This window comes from Canis lupus, chromosome 18 (assembly GCF_011100685.1).
Source record: "Canis lupus familiaris isolate Mischka breed German Shepherd chromosome 18, alternate assembly UU_Cfam_GSD_1.0, whole genome shotgun sequence".
In the NCBI taxonomy this organism is placed as follows: domain Eukaryota; kingdom Metazoa; phylum Chordata; class Mammalia; order Carnivora; family Canidae; genus Canis; species Canis lupus.
This window is the reverse complement of record NC_049239.1, coordinates 11,611,304-11,627,493: the sequence shown is the minus strand read 5'-3', so window position 1 is coordinate 11,627,493 and position 16,190 is coordinate 11,611,304. Positions and strand designations below refer to the sequence as shown.

At 40.4% G+C, this 16,190-nt stretch overlaps 1 gene segment (V, D, J or C); it reads left to right on the top strand.

Moving 5' to 3' along the window:
* Positions 1–236: 236 nt before the first annotated feature.
* LOC119863964 lies at positions 237–12,585 on the top strand. The segment is given in 5 exon segments: positions 237–640; positions 2,619–2,744; positions 10,258–10,305; positions 11,981–12,103; positions 12,473–12,585. Coding segments are annotated over 5 exon segments (711 nt in total).
* Positions 12,586–16,190: the final 3,605 nt, after the last annotated feature.

Sequence of the window (16,190 nt, the reverse complement as noted above, 5' to 3'; positions counted from 1 at the left end):
TAACTAAAAGATCAACTCGATAGATTCCCATTCAAACGAGTGACTGTATATTGTGTCAAAATATTCCACGTTATGTTCGAGACTCTTTCACTTAATAGCTATGACTTTGGGCAAGTTACACATGAGAACCTCTATTCCCGTGGAAACTAAGAAAATAAGTAACGTCATAAACCACTGTGGATGAAGGGCCATGACACACTAATTCTACAGCAATATTTCCTTCCTTTTACCATGTGCTAGTTGGTTCCAAACCACAAAATGTTTGTGTTTCTCTCATTATGTTTTTATTGTTATTCCATTTTTTTCCCAGATAAAAGTGCCAATGAAGACACTTCCCCCAAGCCCACAGTTTTTCTTCCTTCGATTTCTGAAATAAAAATCCATAAGGCTGGAACATATCTTTGTCTTCTCGAGGATTTTTTTCCTGAAATTATCAAGGTAGATTGGAAAGAAAAGAATGACCAAACAGTTCTGCAATCCCAGCAGGGAAACACTATGAAGACTAAGGACACATACATGAAATTCAGCTGGCTGACCGTGACTGGAGCGTCTATGGATAAAGAACACAAATGTATTGTCAACCACGAGAGTGATAGAGGAGGGATTAATCAAGAGATTCTTTTTCCTTCGATAAATGAAGGTATGTACATACAAATAGGAATATAACCTCCAAGGACCCTTTGTTTCAAAGAGAAAACCCTATTTTTTTCTGTCAAGTATTCATGAAAACAAGCAATTAGAAATTTTTATCTAATGTTGTTGCCTTTCATGGTGCATATATATTCCGTACTTTCCCCATAGATTTCAAATAGTATGGGCTTTGAGGGCACCTGGGAGACTCAGTAAGTTGAACATCTGACACTTCATTCAGCTCAGGTCATGATCTCAGGGTCATGAGATGGATCCCTGTATCGTGATCCCCACTTAGCATGAAGTTATTTGAAATTCCCTCTCTGCCCCTTCCCACATATGCTCTCACTCTTTCTCTCAAAATAATAAGTATATCTTTTAAAAAACAGTATGGGTTTTGGAACCTACAGAGAAAGAGAAAAGGACAAATTTACTTAGCTTTTGTCATCTCAGTTTTAGCATCCAAAATATTAATGTCACAGTGATGTTTTTTAAAGATTTTATTTATTCATAGACACACACACAGAGAGAGAGAGAGACAGAGACAGAGACAGAGACACAGGCAGAGAGAGAAGCAGGCTCCATGTAGGGAGCTTGATGTGGGACTCGATCCCAGATCTCCGGGATCATGCCCTGGACTGAAGGCTAAACCCCTGAGCCACTTAGGCTGCCCCACAGTGATTTTTTTTACCATCATTTCTTGATTTAATGAAACAGTGCATGTGAAAGCCCTTAGCAACCTCTCACATAGGAAACACACAGGGAGTCCACTTTTGATACCTTTACTTGATCAGGAAATAGAAACAATTATACATATTTCAAGAACGCTCTATGTAGCAGTCAAAATACTTTTTACTTCGATCTTGCTCTACTCAAAGTATCACCCATAAACAATGAGTTATAGGAGACAAAATGCTGTTGATCTCATGGAGCCGAATCACAACTCAACCAGAAATAATAATTTGACTACTGAGGTTTTAGTATGGTCTTGAATTTTTCAGATTCAAATTAAAATATCAGCATAAGGTGATATTAGGTGAAATTTAGTAAGTAAACATTGAATGAAGCAAAGGTATATTAACATTCTCCATCCAACACAATGAATGTATTTATTACCATTGGTAATACCGCTAAGCAAACTTTTATTACAATTCTAGTGTGAGCCAGACTGGAAGGGATGCAGGATGAACTACTGTCCCAAGGAGGATCACTGCAGTCAAGTGAATATACTTTTCTTAATCACCAGGGTCACTTGTGGTTCAAGCATTTGTCCAAAGTGCCTCATTGGGGTAGACGCTGGTCATCTTTAGATAGGGAGGGCAGATGGCCTCAATGTGCCCTGGCCCCGCTCTGATCCACTAACTCACTAGACTCAAAAGTCAAGTCCTGGCATTGACATCCCAGACCAAGGCCCCAAAGGGACCATAAGTAGGAAGCACTTTAGTTTTTCCTTGTGGTTGATAAGCACTTTTTAAGCAGTGGAGAAGGAGCACGTAATAAGACGTTTGAAGAGCTTTGCTATATACAAGTCTAAACTACTGAAGTAAGTCTTCAGTAGGGAGCTTCTTGTGTTCTTGGAGCTTTGAAAAAAAAAACCCACAGACCCAAATGGCAACACTTAGCTTATGGCCCCAAGGCAATAAATCTAGACTTACTACCTAAACCAAATGCCATTTCAACCCCCCACCCCCCCACCCCCGCCATAAGAGTAATCTTTAATCAGTCAATATGGGAATTTCCTGGTCAACCCCAGGAAGTTTCCTGATTGACCCATTCCCTTCCCCTTGGGAGGATGACTTTGCCTAAAACAATGAATTCTTTGCTAAATATTCCCTTTCCACCTCCTGCCTATTCTTAAAAACCTTTCCTCTCCTATAGTTTTTGGAGTTCCCTCTGCTTGCTAAATGGAATGCTGTGTGATTCATAAATTGGTTGATTAACAGAGCCATTAAACTATAAACACTTACTTGGTTGATTTTTGTTAACAGATTTGGTAGCGAGGATGGAATCTGATGTTGACTCCGAAGGGCATTCAGAGGCAAAGCAAAACACAGAGGTGGTAACTGTGAGCCCTCTAAGTTCACGATCTTTCCCACCTGGCGCAAGCACTGTGGGTGAGTTCTCCCTGGTTCCAAGCTCTAATTCACTTTGTGTTCTGACTCCTAAACTAATTGGCTTTGCTTGACAGGCAGGTCAGCTTGGGCTGACAGAGTGTTATGCCTGTGTTCAGTTACTAGCGTGTCTGCTCTGGGTCGCATCGCGCTGGATATTTGCACAGAGTCCAACTGAACAGGCAAAGAGCCAAGCACCTAGCTTTCAGACCAAGTTTCACAGATGGAAACTTCAGCAATATTCCAGAGAATTGCTGGTGCACACAGAGTCTTCTTGTGGCCAGAACTCAGTATCATCTCCTGCTGCCCATACACTAATGTTCATGTGCAGTTAGTCTTCATTCATGTAGATAAAGGCCAAGCTGCTGCGAGGCCTCAGGGCAATGATAACCTAGAAATATAATGCCCATAATGGGGGAACTTGCAAATTAAATCAGATGGTTAAGATATGCACTCAAAAGCAAGAGTTCCCCAATTAAATAGAATCCTCCAAAATGTTTAATATTTCAAAGTTATTTGATTGACTCATTGCAAAAGGCTAATGAAAAATTAAAGATGGAAGAAGTATCTAAAACAGAACATTAATAGACTAATCCAACTACTCCTGATCCCCTCTGGGCTCCTTTGTGGGTTCATTCTAGTCTGAATTGATTTTCCACTCTGAACAGACTACACAGCCACAAACAGCAGTCTGCTATTTCATAGCCTTACAGACACCCCCATATCTACCTTCATAGGAGAGCCGCCAAATGAGCCCCCTCCACAGTTGATGAAACGGGGTGGTTCCTGGCAAATTGCTATGTACTTTTTTCTCTTAAATAGTCAAGAGGAAATTCGGGTAAATTCTAGCACCTGCACAAGGGATCCTAGAAAAACTAGCAGAAGGCAGGGAAGAGTAGAAACTCTTAACAGAAGTAGCTCCTTCCAGGGATCCCTGGGTGGCGCAGCGGTTTGGCGCCTGCCTTTGGCCCAGGGCGCGATCCTGGAGACCTGGGATCGAATCCCACATCAGGCTCCCGGTGCATGGAGCCTGCTTCTCCCTCTGCCTGTGTCTCTGCCTCTCTCTCTCTCTGTGACTATCATAAATAAATAAAAATTAAAAAAAAAAAAAGTAGCTCCTTCCAAATCTCTGTCCACAGTGCCTGGTCCAGAGAGGAAAGTAAAATTTCTCGTTGTCTCATTCTTTCCAAATCCAGGACCTTGCTATTGATCCTTTCTCTCACAGTGAGAGCTATTGCCTTCTTGCTTGTGTCATCCTGTGTAACTGCTCTTAGCTTTCTGCCTGCTTGGGACATGTGGCTTGTTGGTTCCTTCCTCGGCTCTCACTGTGAGTGACTCTGAGTACTGGGAGGGTAGTATCCTTTGCACTGACTTGAGGACCCTCATAACTCACAAAGGATGTTATTCCACATGTCAGAAATCTTTAAAATTAAAACTATGCAACCAGAGGGAAGGAAGCAAATTGAGGTTCATGTGCTTGATTAGGTGGATCAACCTATGATATCATTTCATGCGAATAAAACCCTGATTAATTGAGGGCAACTGGGCTGACAAATCTTAACAGAAGTAGAAATGCATCTCTTGAAGGAATTCAAAGTACTTCTGTTCCTTGACCCTTCCCCCTTATTCCCCTATTTATGGAAAAGGGCTTATAAATGATTGGCTTTAGGAAAGCAAAGATAAACTTGGGCCTGTTCATAGTCATATTTGGTGCTTTACTGAAAGATTGTTTTATGAAGAAGTACACATTTCCAGAAATTATGATATTCGGCATAAATTCGGCAATCTAAAGAATGCAGATTAAGAAACGGTTCACAACTGCTTGATGACTAGCTTGCTTTAAATATGAAGGTTTCTACGGGTTAAAAATTCTAGTGTATGTGATGCAGACTGCTGAAAAATAAAAAGAGAAACATTTGGAAAGCAAAGAAAGTAAGAGATGTGTTTTTAGAAAGAAGAAGTATGAGGAATGGAAATATATTTTGTGGGGGGAAAAGAGGGATTTTGTCCTAAAGGGAGGCTGGTTATCCAAAGAGGGTAAACTCAGGACAAAACATGAGTGTAAAAGAGAAAGTTGTAGATGTTTGCAAAAAGGGGATGTTTGGAAAGGAATGTTATGTGTGGGCAGGACTGACTGACGTTGGAATGAAGAATTTTCAAATTAAAAGTAAGTTGATGAGCATTAGAATCTGCGTTTTCTCCTGCCAAAAGGATGAATGCTTTTGTAGCGGGTGGGGGTGGGGGTTCTTAGTTTACTTTCTTGGTAGTTTTGGTCTGCTTAAGTCTCTGTGACTTGGAGTATTCCAATGGGTTTGTTAAACTAGTTAAATCATTTGGCATGTCAGATTAAAATGGGATGCATTGTCAAAAATTAGCTCACACTAAGTTTTTCTAGATATTGTATTTGTAAGATTGGGGTGCGTGTACATAAAGTCCATTCTGGTTCTACAAAAAAATGACCCCTCGTTGCCAGACGTTGGCTGTCCTGATGTCCTTGTAATATGGCATCTGTCTGCTTCTGAATCAGAGAAATGAAGGTGTATAAAAAATGAGAGTATATTAGACAAAGAGGTCTAATGGAAAACCAGAGCAGTCACTTGGTTCTTTGGGCTCCATGGCAAACCTCATTTCTCATAAGTTTTGTTTTTTCATTACTTTACCCACAATGGGTGTTTTAAATGACTCAAATTTTGAAAGGATGTCACTGGGAAGACTTATATAATAGTACAAAATGGTTTACAATCAGTGTCTAACGTGTCAGGTCCTTAATTCTGGGAAAATTATCTTTGCCTCCAGAGGCTTCATAACTTCTCTCTCTGGATGGGTTGAATACTTGCAGCTGGACTTCATTCCATTGCCGCTTAGTATGGGTTGTCATATGCACTTGTCATTATGTATTTATTTTTCTGCCAAGAGGCTGATGACCTCACTATGGAAACGCACACTTATAAATGGGCTTTCCCTTGGGGCGGGGGGGCACCTTCTGTGATCTCCCGTGATCAAGGCTCCTCCTTCGTTGGGCAAATCACAGGAACATTTAGGAAAACCCTGCCACCATCTTGGAATTGTCTCAGTGTACAAATTTCTGCTGATCCTTTGTGTTCCTGCTAGTCTTACCACTACTCTAAGTCTCCAAAATCTGATTCTCAAAACTGTCAATAAAAGGTTAAACTGGAAACCTTCTTCGATCACAAAAAGGATCCTGTGGGTCACAGTCTACAGCCTGCTGATTAGGTATTTTTGACAAAACGTCAGAGGAAGGTAATCCTCGACTATCCCAGTAAAAGAGGGACCTTAACAAGTGAAACAGCTGTAAAACTAAAGGTTGAGCCTTGTACGCAGCACATAGCTACAAATGTCTGCATCTATCACCTGGTTCTGCCCAGATACAGGAGACTTCTTTCACCTAAACAGGGGTTTAGGTGAAACTAACTAAATATGAACTCCTTTCTCCCTCCTTTCTTATCCTTTACTCTGGCAATGACCTGTATATCCTATGTCATTGACAAAGGGTAACCTCTGTAATTTAGAGCAAACTTGTATTTCAGGCTAGCAGAAAATCTTACTCTGCTCCTACATTTTCTCAATGTAAATAAGATATCTCATTGGTTGACTCTCCTAAATTTAAATCCCTAGTTAGTTGGGACTACCAAGAAGCTACCAGGATGTATTCCTTTGGCAGGGCCCTACTTCCCTAGTGTGGGATAAATGTAAATGAAGTCTGATCAAGGCCTTCTCCTTCATTCTTGAAATTGTTGCAGAATCCCTCCTAAAGTAATGGCTGCCCAACACAAATCCTTCCTTGTAAGATTGTGGTACATGTAGATAAAGTCCATTCCAATTCTACAAAAAAATGGCCCCTCATTGCCAGACGTTGGCTGTCCTGATGTCCTTGTAATATGGCACCAGTCTGCTTCTGACAGAGAAATGAAGGTGGATAAACAATGGGAGTGTATTAAACAGAGTCAGGTCTAAAGGAAAACCAGGGCAGCCACCAGAAAATACTTTCTGTCCAAAGTAATTCTTGAAGGTAAGATAGCCCTCGATTATATCTTCGCTGAGCAAGGCTGAATCTGTGCTGTAGGCCACCCCACTTGCTATACCCAGATGAACACTACTGGGGAAGGTAAAACTCAGTAACTCTTTCAGCAGGGTCTTTCCTACTTATTTGATTCTAATTGCTTTGAATATTGTGGACAATGACATCAGAAAGCACTCCAAACCTGGGGAATTATCCTGTTTATAATCATCATAATAATCTGCCTGGTGCATTTTGTTCTCTCAAAAACTTTACATGCATGTTCTAAGCCAGAAACCTATAAACAAATGATCTTTATAAAACTGGAACATCACCAAAGAATGACAAAATGTCCAATTTAAATATTATACAGCTGAAGTGGTAACCCTTGAATATTACAAGGATTGAGCATAAAGGTCAAGACCCATGAAATCACCCAGAGGAACAACACAAACTGAGAACTTCAGCACTGTTGCTGAGAGCAGTATTAATATCTTCAATTTTGATCCCATCTCTGAGTTAAGCTGAGATCAGATCAAAAGGGAAGGTTGTTGTAAAGGAAACCACAGGCTCACAATGTACTCATTTAGCTTGAGGCCATGAATCAGTAAACCAAGTCTTCATAGCTACCGCACTGCAGTTACAGTACCCAGAACTGTAACCTTTAGCCAGTGGACATGGATATTTCCTGGTCAGCACTAGGATGTTTACTGATTGACCCCCTCTGCTCCCCTTGGGATAGCGACCCTGCCTAAAACAGTGTATTCTTTGCTAATAATTTCTTTTTCACTCTCTATCTTGAAAAACCTCGTTCCTATAGCCCTTAAGAGTTGCCTCCTACTTGCTGGATAGGATGATGCCCGATTCATGAATAGGTTGCTAAATACAGCCAAGTAGATCTTTAATATATGCTCAGTTGAATTTCTGTTGTTTCATAGATTCTTAGTTTGTCCAATGATCAATTTAGGATTAAATATTTTCGTTTACTTTTACCTGAACTGCGATGCAGAGCAACAGAAATTATGATAGTGAAAGTACTTTCTGTTGAAAACATGACATGGATGGATTTATTCCTATATTCATACTACTCATTTTTATCCTTTCTTAAAATCAACTAAAATCAAATTATACAAAGAGCCTTAATGTTTATTTCTACATTTAACAGAGAGGATATCTTCCAAGGTCTTCTCATAACAATAAACAAATGAGGGCATTTCTTTTGTTTTGTTTTGTTTTTGTTTTGTTTTTAAATGAGGGCATTTCTGCTAAGGAATTCTACAGCACATTTTCTGTGCTAAACCATGGAAGCTTTTTATTTTTTTATTTTTTTTAAATTTTTATTTATTTATGATAGTCACACAGAGAGAGAGAGGCAGAGACACAGGCAGAGGGAGAAGCAGGCTCCATGTACCGGGAGCCCGACGTGGGATTCGATTCCGGGTCTCCAGGATCGCGCCCCGGGCCAAAGGCAGGCGCCAAACCGCTGCGCCACCCAGGGATCCCCATAGAAGCTTTTTAAAAAATATATAACACTTACATATATGTTTATAGATGAAAGCACTGAACAGTGAATGATCTGAAGAGAGATAAAACTCATCTTGTCCACATTTTTGACAAACCTTGATTAAGAAAAAGCCCCTAGCACACAAATACAAGTTTTATTATGAAAGTTGTTTGTTTCCATCTTCATATCATTCAATGCATGATTATGGTAAGAGATATTTATTTACCTTTTTTGAAGTTTTGATTTTACTTCCAGTTAGCTAACCTATAGTTTTATATTAGTTTCAGGGGCAAATATTATGAATAAAATCACTATATGGATAAGAGACCTTGAAGGCATTGTAAAGTCAGCCCTTTAGGATATTTTATCATTTAACATAATTATCCTAACCTTGTCCTTTCTGATATTTAACCAAAAGTCTATATCTGACACCCATTTCTTCAAGAGCACACCAACATAAGATTGTCTGGAGTGCGTAAAATTGCATGCCAGAACCATGTCTGTGTGGACAAGGACACATTGAGCAGAAAAAGGATAAACCAAAAGAAATTTGCAACTTTCTCTTCCTGCATCCAATGGTCAACTATCATTAATGGTTTTCGTGTTTGTATGTAAATTGGGTGGGTTTTTTTTTTTTGTTTTCATTTGTTTTTCTATACTGTAGATAACTACAATTCTCACCTCAGATTTATGTATTCAGACAATTATCAGTGTGATGTGGCCTTTCATTCTATCCTGACAAACTTGTGCAATGAAATGCTGAACTTTTAGGGTTGTGTGGTAGCTTACTCAGTTAAGTGCCTGGCATTGGCTCAAATCATGATTCCAAAGTGCAGGTTTGATTTGAGAGTTGGGCTCCTTAATTAGCTAGTGTTGGCTTCTTGCTCTCCCTCTGCCCATTCCCACTCGTCATGCTCTCTCTCTGTATCTCTCTCTCAAATGAATAAGAAATCTTAAAAAAATAAAAAAGAAATGCAGAGCTTCTGTAATAAAATAGTCATTTGCAAAGACTAATTCAATTATTTGGAAGAGATAGTATCTGAGAGTCCAAAATGGTGGAGTTATGTTTGATTTCTATGGGTTGTTTTACAAGATGCTTTCCACAGGCTCTAGCTCATCAAACCCCCACAATCATCCTTTCAGTGCTGGCTCTGACAATCATCACTGGTATGCTATTCAGCAAGGGACATAAACTCTCTAAATCTTGTTTCCTTCTGGGTAACATGGAATTCTACAAATTCAGCTCTTATCAATGTAATGGGGAGATGAGATGAGATAATGCCTATAAACTTCCACATAGTGCCTGACCAATAACAATCAAACAGTAGGTTTTGGCCTTCTTTAGTATTGTTGTCAGGTCCTCCAACACCATCAGTCCAGAAAATCATGTGCAGGAGTTGAGGATACTGGGGCACGCATGATTTGGAAGACAGGACTGCTTCTTACTTTAGATAGGAAATTTACCTAAACCAGACTCCTTCCAACATGTAAGGTGCTGCTGTGGATTTTAGAGTTGGACAGATCCATTTGCGAGCAACCCTTCATGTGAGTAGTGGGTGCAGAGGACTGGACAGCAGTCACCGTTTCTCATTATTTTTCTAATCAATAATATTTATAAAGCAAATACTGTGGAGTACCTATTGTGCTACAAGCTATGAGCACAGAAGAAAACAAGATAATGTTAGGCATTACCCTCCAGTTCTGAGACTAAAAAATGCATCAATCACAAACTGCAACATCTTTATGTGCAGAAATATAATATGTGAATTGATCTACTAAATTATGTAAAACCAAATAAACAATTTCTAAAATCGGGATGCTCATATTTGTATAGCTCTTCCTCTCTGCTAACAAATTCTATCTATTATCTATCTATCTATCTATCTATCTATCTATCTATCTATCTATTATCTATCTATCATCTATCCACAACACAGAGGAAAGTTAAACAATGGATATGAACAATGAATAATACTAGTCCTCATTTCTTTTAGAACTCGTTGCTCTTAACTCCACAGAAGCTTCCCTGGATGATGAATATGGTAAGTTTTTGGCTATGTTTGTCTTTATGTTATGCTGTAGAATTTTTCCTTCTTTATCAACTTAACCCTTGAACTCCCCTGGCTTCAGGGAGAAACCTCAGAATGGCTGGATCTTGCAAAATAGACTGAGTGATATTTATGTCAATCTAGCGTCTCTCAGGTCATCTTCACACAGTAACTGCTGGCTGGGGTATGAGAGGACCATGAATTAGGAGTGCAGTGATGTGCCCTGAATTCTTTCAGCAATGAATTTCATTCATTTTTGTGACTGGTATTTCATTGTCTGAGGAAATCATGATATCATGTTGTTTCTATATTTTTTTTAGCTTTATTCTTGCTGGTAGTTAAGAACATTAACAAAAAAAAAAGAACATTAACAGACACTGAGAGGTTCTTGTACAGAAGACATTGTGCTGCACTGTGAGTGCATTTTGTTTATAGCTCTTATTCTCACTGTGATGGATTATATTCCCATTTTACACATGAGGGCAATGAGCTACAATGAATTCAGTCTCCATGCCACACAGCAAGAGCTGAGGCTGAAACCGACACCATTAGATTCAAGATGACTCAAGTTCACATACTTACTAAGGTTTTGTTCTTCCTCTAAGTCCCAAAGCCAAGGTCCTGAGACAGGTGCACACATGGGGAGGGGGTGTCAGTGCAGGGCTTCCAGGGCCACAGACTAAACTTAAGACTCCAGCCTTTTAATTATCCAGTGCATGAGTATGGGTAAACTATTTACAATTTTGGAGCCCAACAAAATCAACACAAATAACACCTAACTGACTTATTGAAGATACAACATGGAATATGTGTCATGTCTAGCTTAGGTATCCTTTTTAGCTGCTACATCATAATTTATAGCTCCTGGCTCCATCTCCCCACATATAAAGAAAAGGAAATGATGAGGAGCATGGGTTCTAGCCCTGCTGATCGATCTTCCAAGGCCAATATCAGGGGACTTCTGGACTCTAACCATCATCAACATCATCATCATCTTCAGCAGAAGCATCCAACTTTTAATTGGCTTAATCATTTTGAAGTCTTGCTATTTATTATATGTGAAGATGCAGAATTACAGAGCAACTGAGAAAGTGTTCTTTAATTCTGTGTTGCTGGGATTGAAATCTGGATTCTAGTACTTACTGGTTGTATGAAATCAGGCAAATGGCTTCTCTCTCTGTGTTCACTGTATTTGTAAATTGGGAATTAAAATAATCATTTCAGAGGTTATTGTAAAATTAAGTAAGATTTAAGCTTTGCATGCAAAGTTCTCAAAATAAATGACATTCAGTTTGTACTTAATGTATATTTTTTCTTATGCTTGCCTAGATTCAGGATGTGATGAATGTGCTAAAAGCCATTTATCACCAATGTATTTTTTTCCCACAGAATTCACTCATTATAAGCACAACCTTACTTTTTAATACTTCGGAATGTACTATGTGAATTTCATAGGTTTTTGACTGACTTGACCTAAAAAACTGGGTTCTGAGGTGTCTCAGGTGGTGGTGGTGGTGGTGATGGTGATGTAGGTATTTACTACCCGGTTGTGCTGGTGTGAGGTGTCACTTCAAGCTAGGTTATCAGAAATGTATACAGTCACCACTCTCCAATGACTAAATCTTGGCCTTTCAAAAAAACTGTGGAAGTAATAAATCATTTCTTTTAGACCCCCTGCAGCTGCAGCTCATGAACACCTCTGCCTACTATACCTACCTCCTCCTCCTCCTGAAGAGTCTGACGTACTCCATCATCATCACCATCTATCTGCTTGGGAGATCAGTGCTCAATGGTAATGGGAAGAGTTCCTAACACACGGTGCCACCAGGATCCAATTTTGTCCTTGGCTGCTGTTCCAAAGTGTCTGCTGAGGATCTAGTGGGGTTTTCTTTCTGAGATTGGGTTATTTCATTTCACGTGTGTCTTCTCTATAGTGTCATTATGCAGAATAGATTTATAAACCACTGGGCAAACAGAAAGTTTCACTCTGCAGTGAGAACAAATTCAGCCATGACTCAGAGTTGGGGACAGGGGGCCATCCCCAGGGGCTTCAGCACTGCTCTCTCCTCAATGCCCACCAGCTCCTCAGCCACTCAGTACCATGCCTCTGAGTACAGCTAGCATGCAGCTTCCAGCTGTATCCTTTTTTTTTTTTTTCCAGCTGTATCCTTGAACTCTTCTTTATCCAGATGATTCCCTGGAAGCACACATCCTTGCTACCTGAATTTCGTACTGTTTATCATAGTAAACACAATAAAAGCAATCAAAATTCTACTTTGGCCTATGTCTGTTTTATTTGGTGCTATCTAATTGAGAGTCAAATGTAAGAGGCAGCATGACAGCTGAGCCTTCAAATACAGTGTTGGTTGTAATATTGGTCAATTCCATATTCCTAATTCTTGCCCTGAGGTGGTCTAATGATGCCTCATAGAGGCACTGGCCCAAACTGGAGAGCCACAGCTAGTGAAGAAGATACCCAGGTTATTTCCCCTTCTATGATCAGTTGATTCAGAGTCATTTGGTTTAAGACATTTGGGTGGTGACAGTAAAACATGTCACATGACTGGCGGGTGTGCTCAGCCCTATAGCAGTGTTTTATGGACAATATGTTTCCTGATCTCAAAAGAACTCATGAGACCCAGACTAACACTGAAAGGAAACGGTGGTAGAGGGGTGAAATGCTTGGATTTTGAATCCCAAGTGCCTATGTTTAAATCTTGGTCCTAAAGTTATTTCATTTCTGTGATATAATTTTCTCATGCATTAAATGAAGATATAGTGTCCTGTTGCCTTGAGTTGCATGGATGTGATTAGTTAATTCTACTGGGTACATGAAAGTATTCCACAGCATTAGCATCTAATGTTGGCATATTTACTTTGGAAATAATAGATAACAGGCCTGCATGCACACACACTAACAACGGTGTCTCTACTCATTATATGTCTGTTTGTATTTCTACAAACATAGATGTACAACAAAATGTTCAGTGTGTGATAAGTTGTTGAAAAGTTAGTAGTTGTATATTTTCCCATTTTCAGTAATGAAAGTACTTAGAGCAATAAATTTGATGTATTAGAAATGAAACAATGTCTCTTTTAAATGGGAATGACTTTTTGTTTTGTTTTGAATTTTATTTATTTATTCATGAGGGCTTCACAGAGAGAGGCAAAGACACAGGCAGAGGAAGAAGCAGGCTCTCTGTTGGAGCCCCATGCAGAACTCCACCTCAGGACTCCAGGATCACACCCTGAGCTGAAGACAGATGCTCAATCAATGAGCCACTGAGGCATCCTTGATTTTTTTTTTTTTTTTTTTTTTTTTTTTACAATCAGCTTCAGCTTCTGTGAAATGAGTGATTTGGAAGCCAAACAGAGATTCCCATGTGGAAACTACATAAACCAGCAGATAAAGGAAGAAGAAATTTAATTTTGATCTACTCCCTGGTTCTCAAAAATTTGTTCAGATCTCCTTGGACAAATGCCTGCGCCTCTAATTAGTGATCTGGAACTGCTTCTGCATGTGGAAAGCACAGAGGCAACCAGGGGAAAGTAGTAAATGACTTGCAGCTCTGTGGGCTGATGTCCCTACTGAGGCTTCTAGGAAGTGTCTCCTCTGGCTTCCAACTCCTTAGCACCTTACTTCCCAACCCACCCTGGGCTGCCCTGGACTTGGGAGGTGCAGATAGAGGAATGTGGTGGTGCAGGAGACAGTGGGGTGGAATGAGGCCACTAGTGTGATGATGATGTTTATTTTCTCAGGTTTAGTTTTATGTGTGTGCATGTTCACCTGCAGTTGACTTTTGGAGAATCTTGAAGTTAAACGGTCCCCTACTGGTTGGGCCAGTGCAAAGTATCTCTGGTGTTGTAAGATGAGATAAGGACAGTTAAACCACAGCCATCTTGCTCATTTCCAAAAGGCCACAGCTAATGGAAAGAAAACATCCATCTGCACACACATGCTCCTGCTGTCAAACACACTCTTGGGCTGTGGGGTGAGGGTTCCCCTATTTTATATACCATGTTCATTCCACTAGCTGCTATGTGGGTTGGGATCCGATATGGAGGACTGTGGCACCCTTAGTCCACTCTGATGACACCATTCTGAAGGAACTGCACTGCACGCAGACAGCTTGTAGCCCTAGGTGATCGCAGACATTGAACCAGGATCTGTGCTTTTCCACGGCAGGTGATTCACAGAGGCTCCTACTTTCAGTCTCATTTGGTCAGTGTAGGCAGGGTGACACGAGACCCCTGCCCATGAGGATGTTGGCACAGGCAGCGTGTAGATGTCACAACAGCAGGTGCTTCTCTCCTCACAAGAACACGGACATACGGGGAACCTTACTTCAACTGTGGAATTGAATGTCACAGACTGAGTCATCTTGGTCCCTCTAAAGGGACAAGTGACTGCAGAGTCAGGCTGAACAAGGCTCAATAAAGGCATGCACATCAGGTAAGTGTGCTGGGGTGGAGCAGAGGAGAGCTGTTCAGCAATGTGAGCACAAGAAGCAAGTGTCCCTGTGTCCATCCCACCCAAGCTAAGTACAGAGAGGGTCCCCAGTCCTGGGACACAATCTGTCCAGTCCTTGGGGAAACAAAGTTCTATCACTGAGATCACCGCTCTAAGCTTTCAAAGTCTGACTTATATCACTTTGTCACCTTAGACTTTACTCCTCTTGGTCTATGCTTGAGAGCCAACTTCTGGGTGAGCCCTGGCCTCCATGATAGGGGCCCCAAGCTACTGCCTCAGCCCAGCATGTGTGGGAGAGAGCTCTTTCTCAGGGTAAATTATACACTCACATCCAGCTTAGGCATCATCTGTGGGCCTGGTGTATATGCAACTCCACTTTTGAGACAGGATACTCTAACTGTGACCACACCACTGAGTTCTTGATATTTAGGTCCAAAAGCCATTAACTGTAGACCCTCTTTGACCCACATTAAGAAATTCACCTGGTTAAGTCTCAGCCTCCCACATCCCTCCTCATGGCACTTTCATCACTTGGTCCATTCTCAGAGTAGCACAAATGGAGTTGAACTGACTTGTGGAAATGCACATTTGACCCTGTAATTATATTTTGTAATTATTTTTTTCAGCAAATATCTCTGACAAAATAATTCTTGTTTTCCATTATATTTTTTTTCTCTGAAATTGGAAAATCTCTAAATGTCTGAGATTGGATGAAGAGATAAAGAATGATTATATATCTATAAAACATCTTGCATCCACTTTAAATTATATTTATGTAGTATACAACAGCACAGTAAATGCTCAAGCCATCAAGAAAAAGCAAAATATATTGGAAAGCTACAGATCCAGGGAACACCAGTAGTGCACTTGCCTACTGTGGCTACCATTCTTTCCCAACCTCCCAACACTGAGCATTATGGACATGAAGGTTCTTCCAAAATTAGGAAAGCCATGAGAACCTGCAGCAAAATTACACAGTTTAAGGACGCTCAGTTAATTTGGGGTAGGGAGTGAGGTGATGGTGAACTAACAATTCGTGTGGTTTCAAGCAGGAAAGCCAGACGCTCTGCTGGTCTGACATTGTGGTCATGCCTGCAGCAAGCATACGTTCAGCTACGGCTGTGTGCATGCTTAGCAGAGACACCAAAATGCCCAAGCCAGTCAAGCACTGCTGGTGTGCGTTCAGGTGATTGGCATATGCAGAGGAGCCATGGCAAGACTCAGAAAAAGTATAATCTGGGAGGACTTATGCTTTAATTCATATAGTCTATGTGCTATTTGCCTAAAATATTCATGTGCAGCCCAATACCTACGGCAAAACTATTTGTCGGTGTCCAAGTCTTGCCTTAAGTAATTTTGATGACCATGAATTTATGTAGACACAGGGTGAACCCAGGAAGCTAAATGG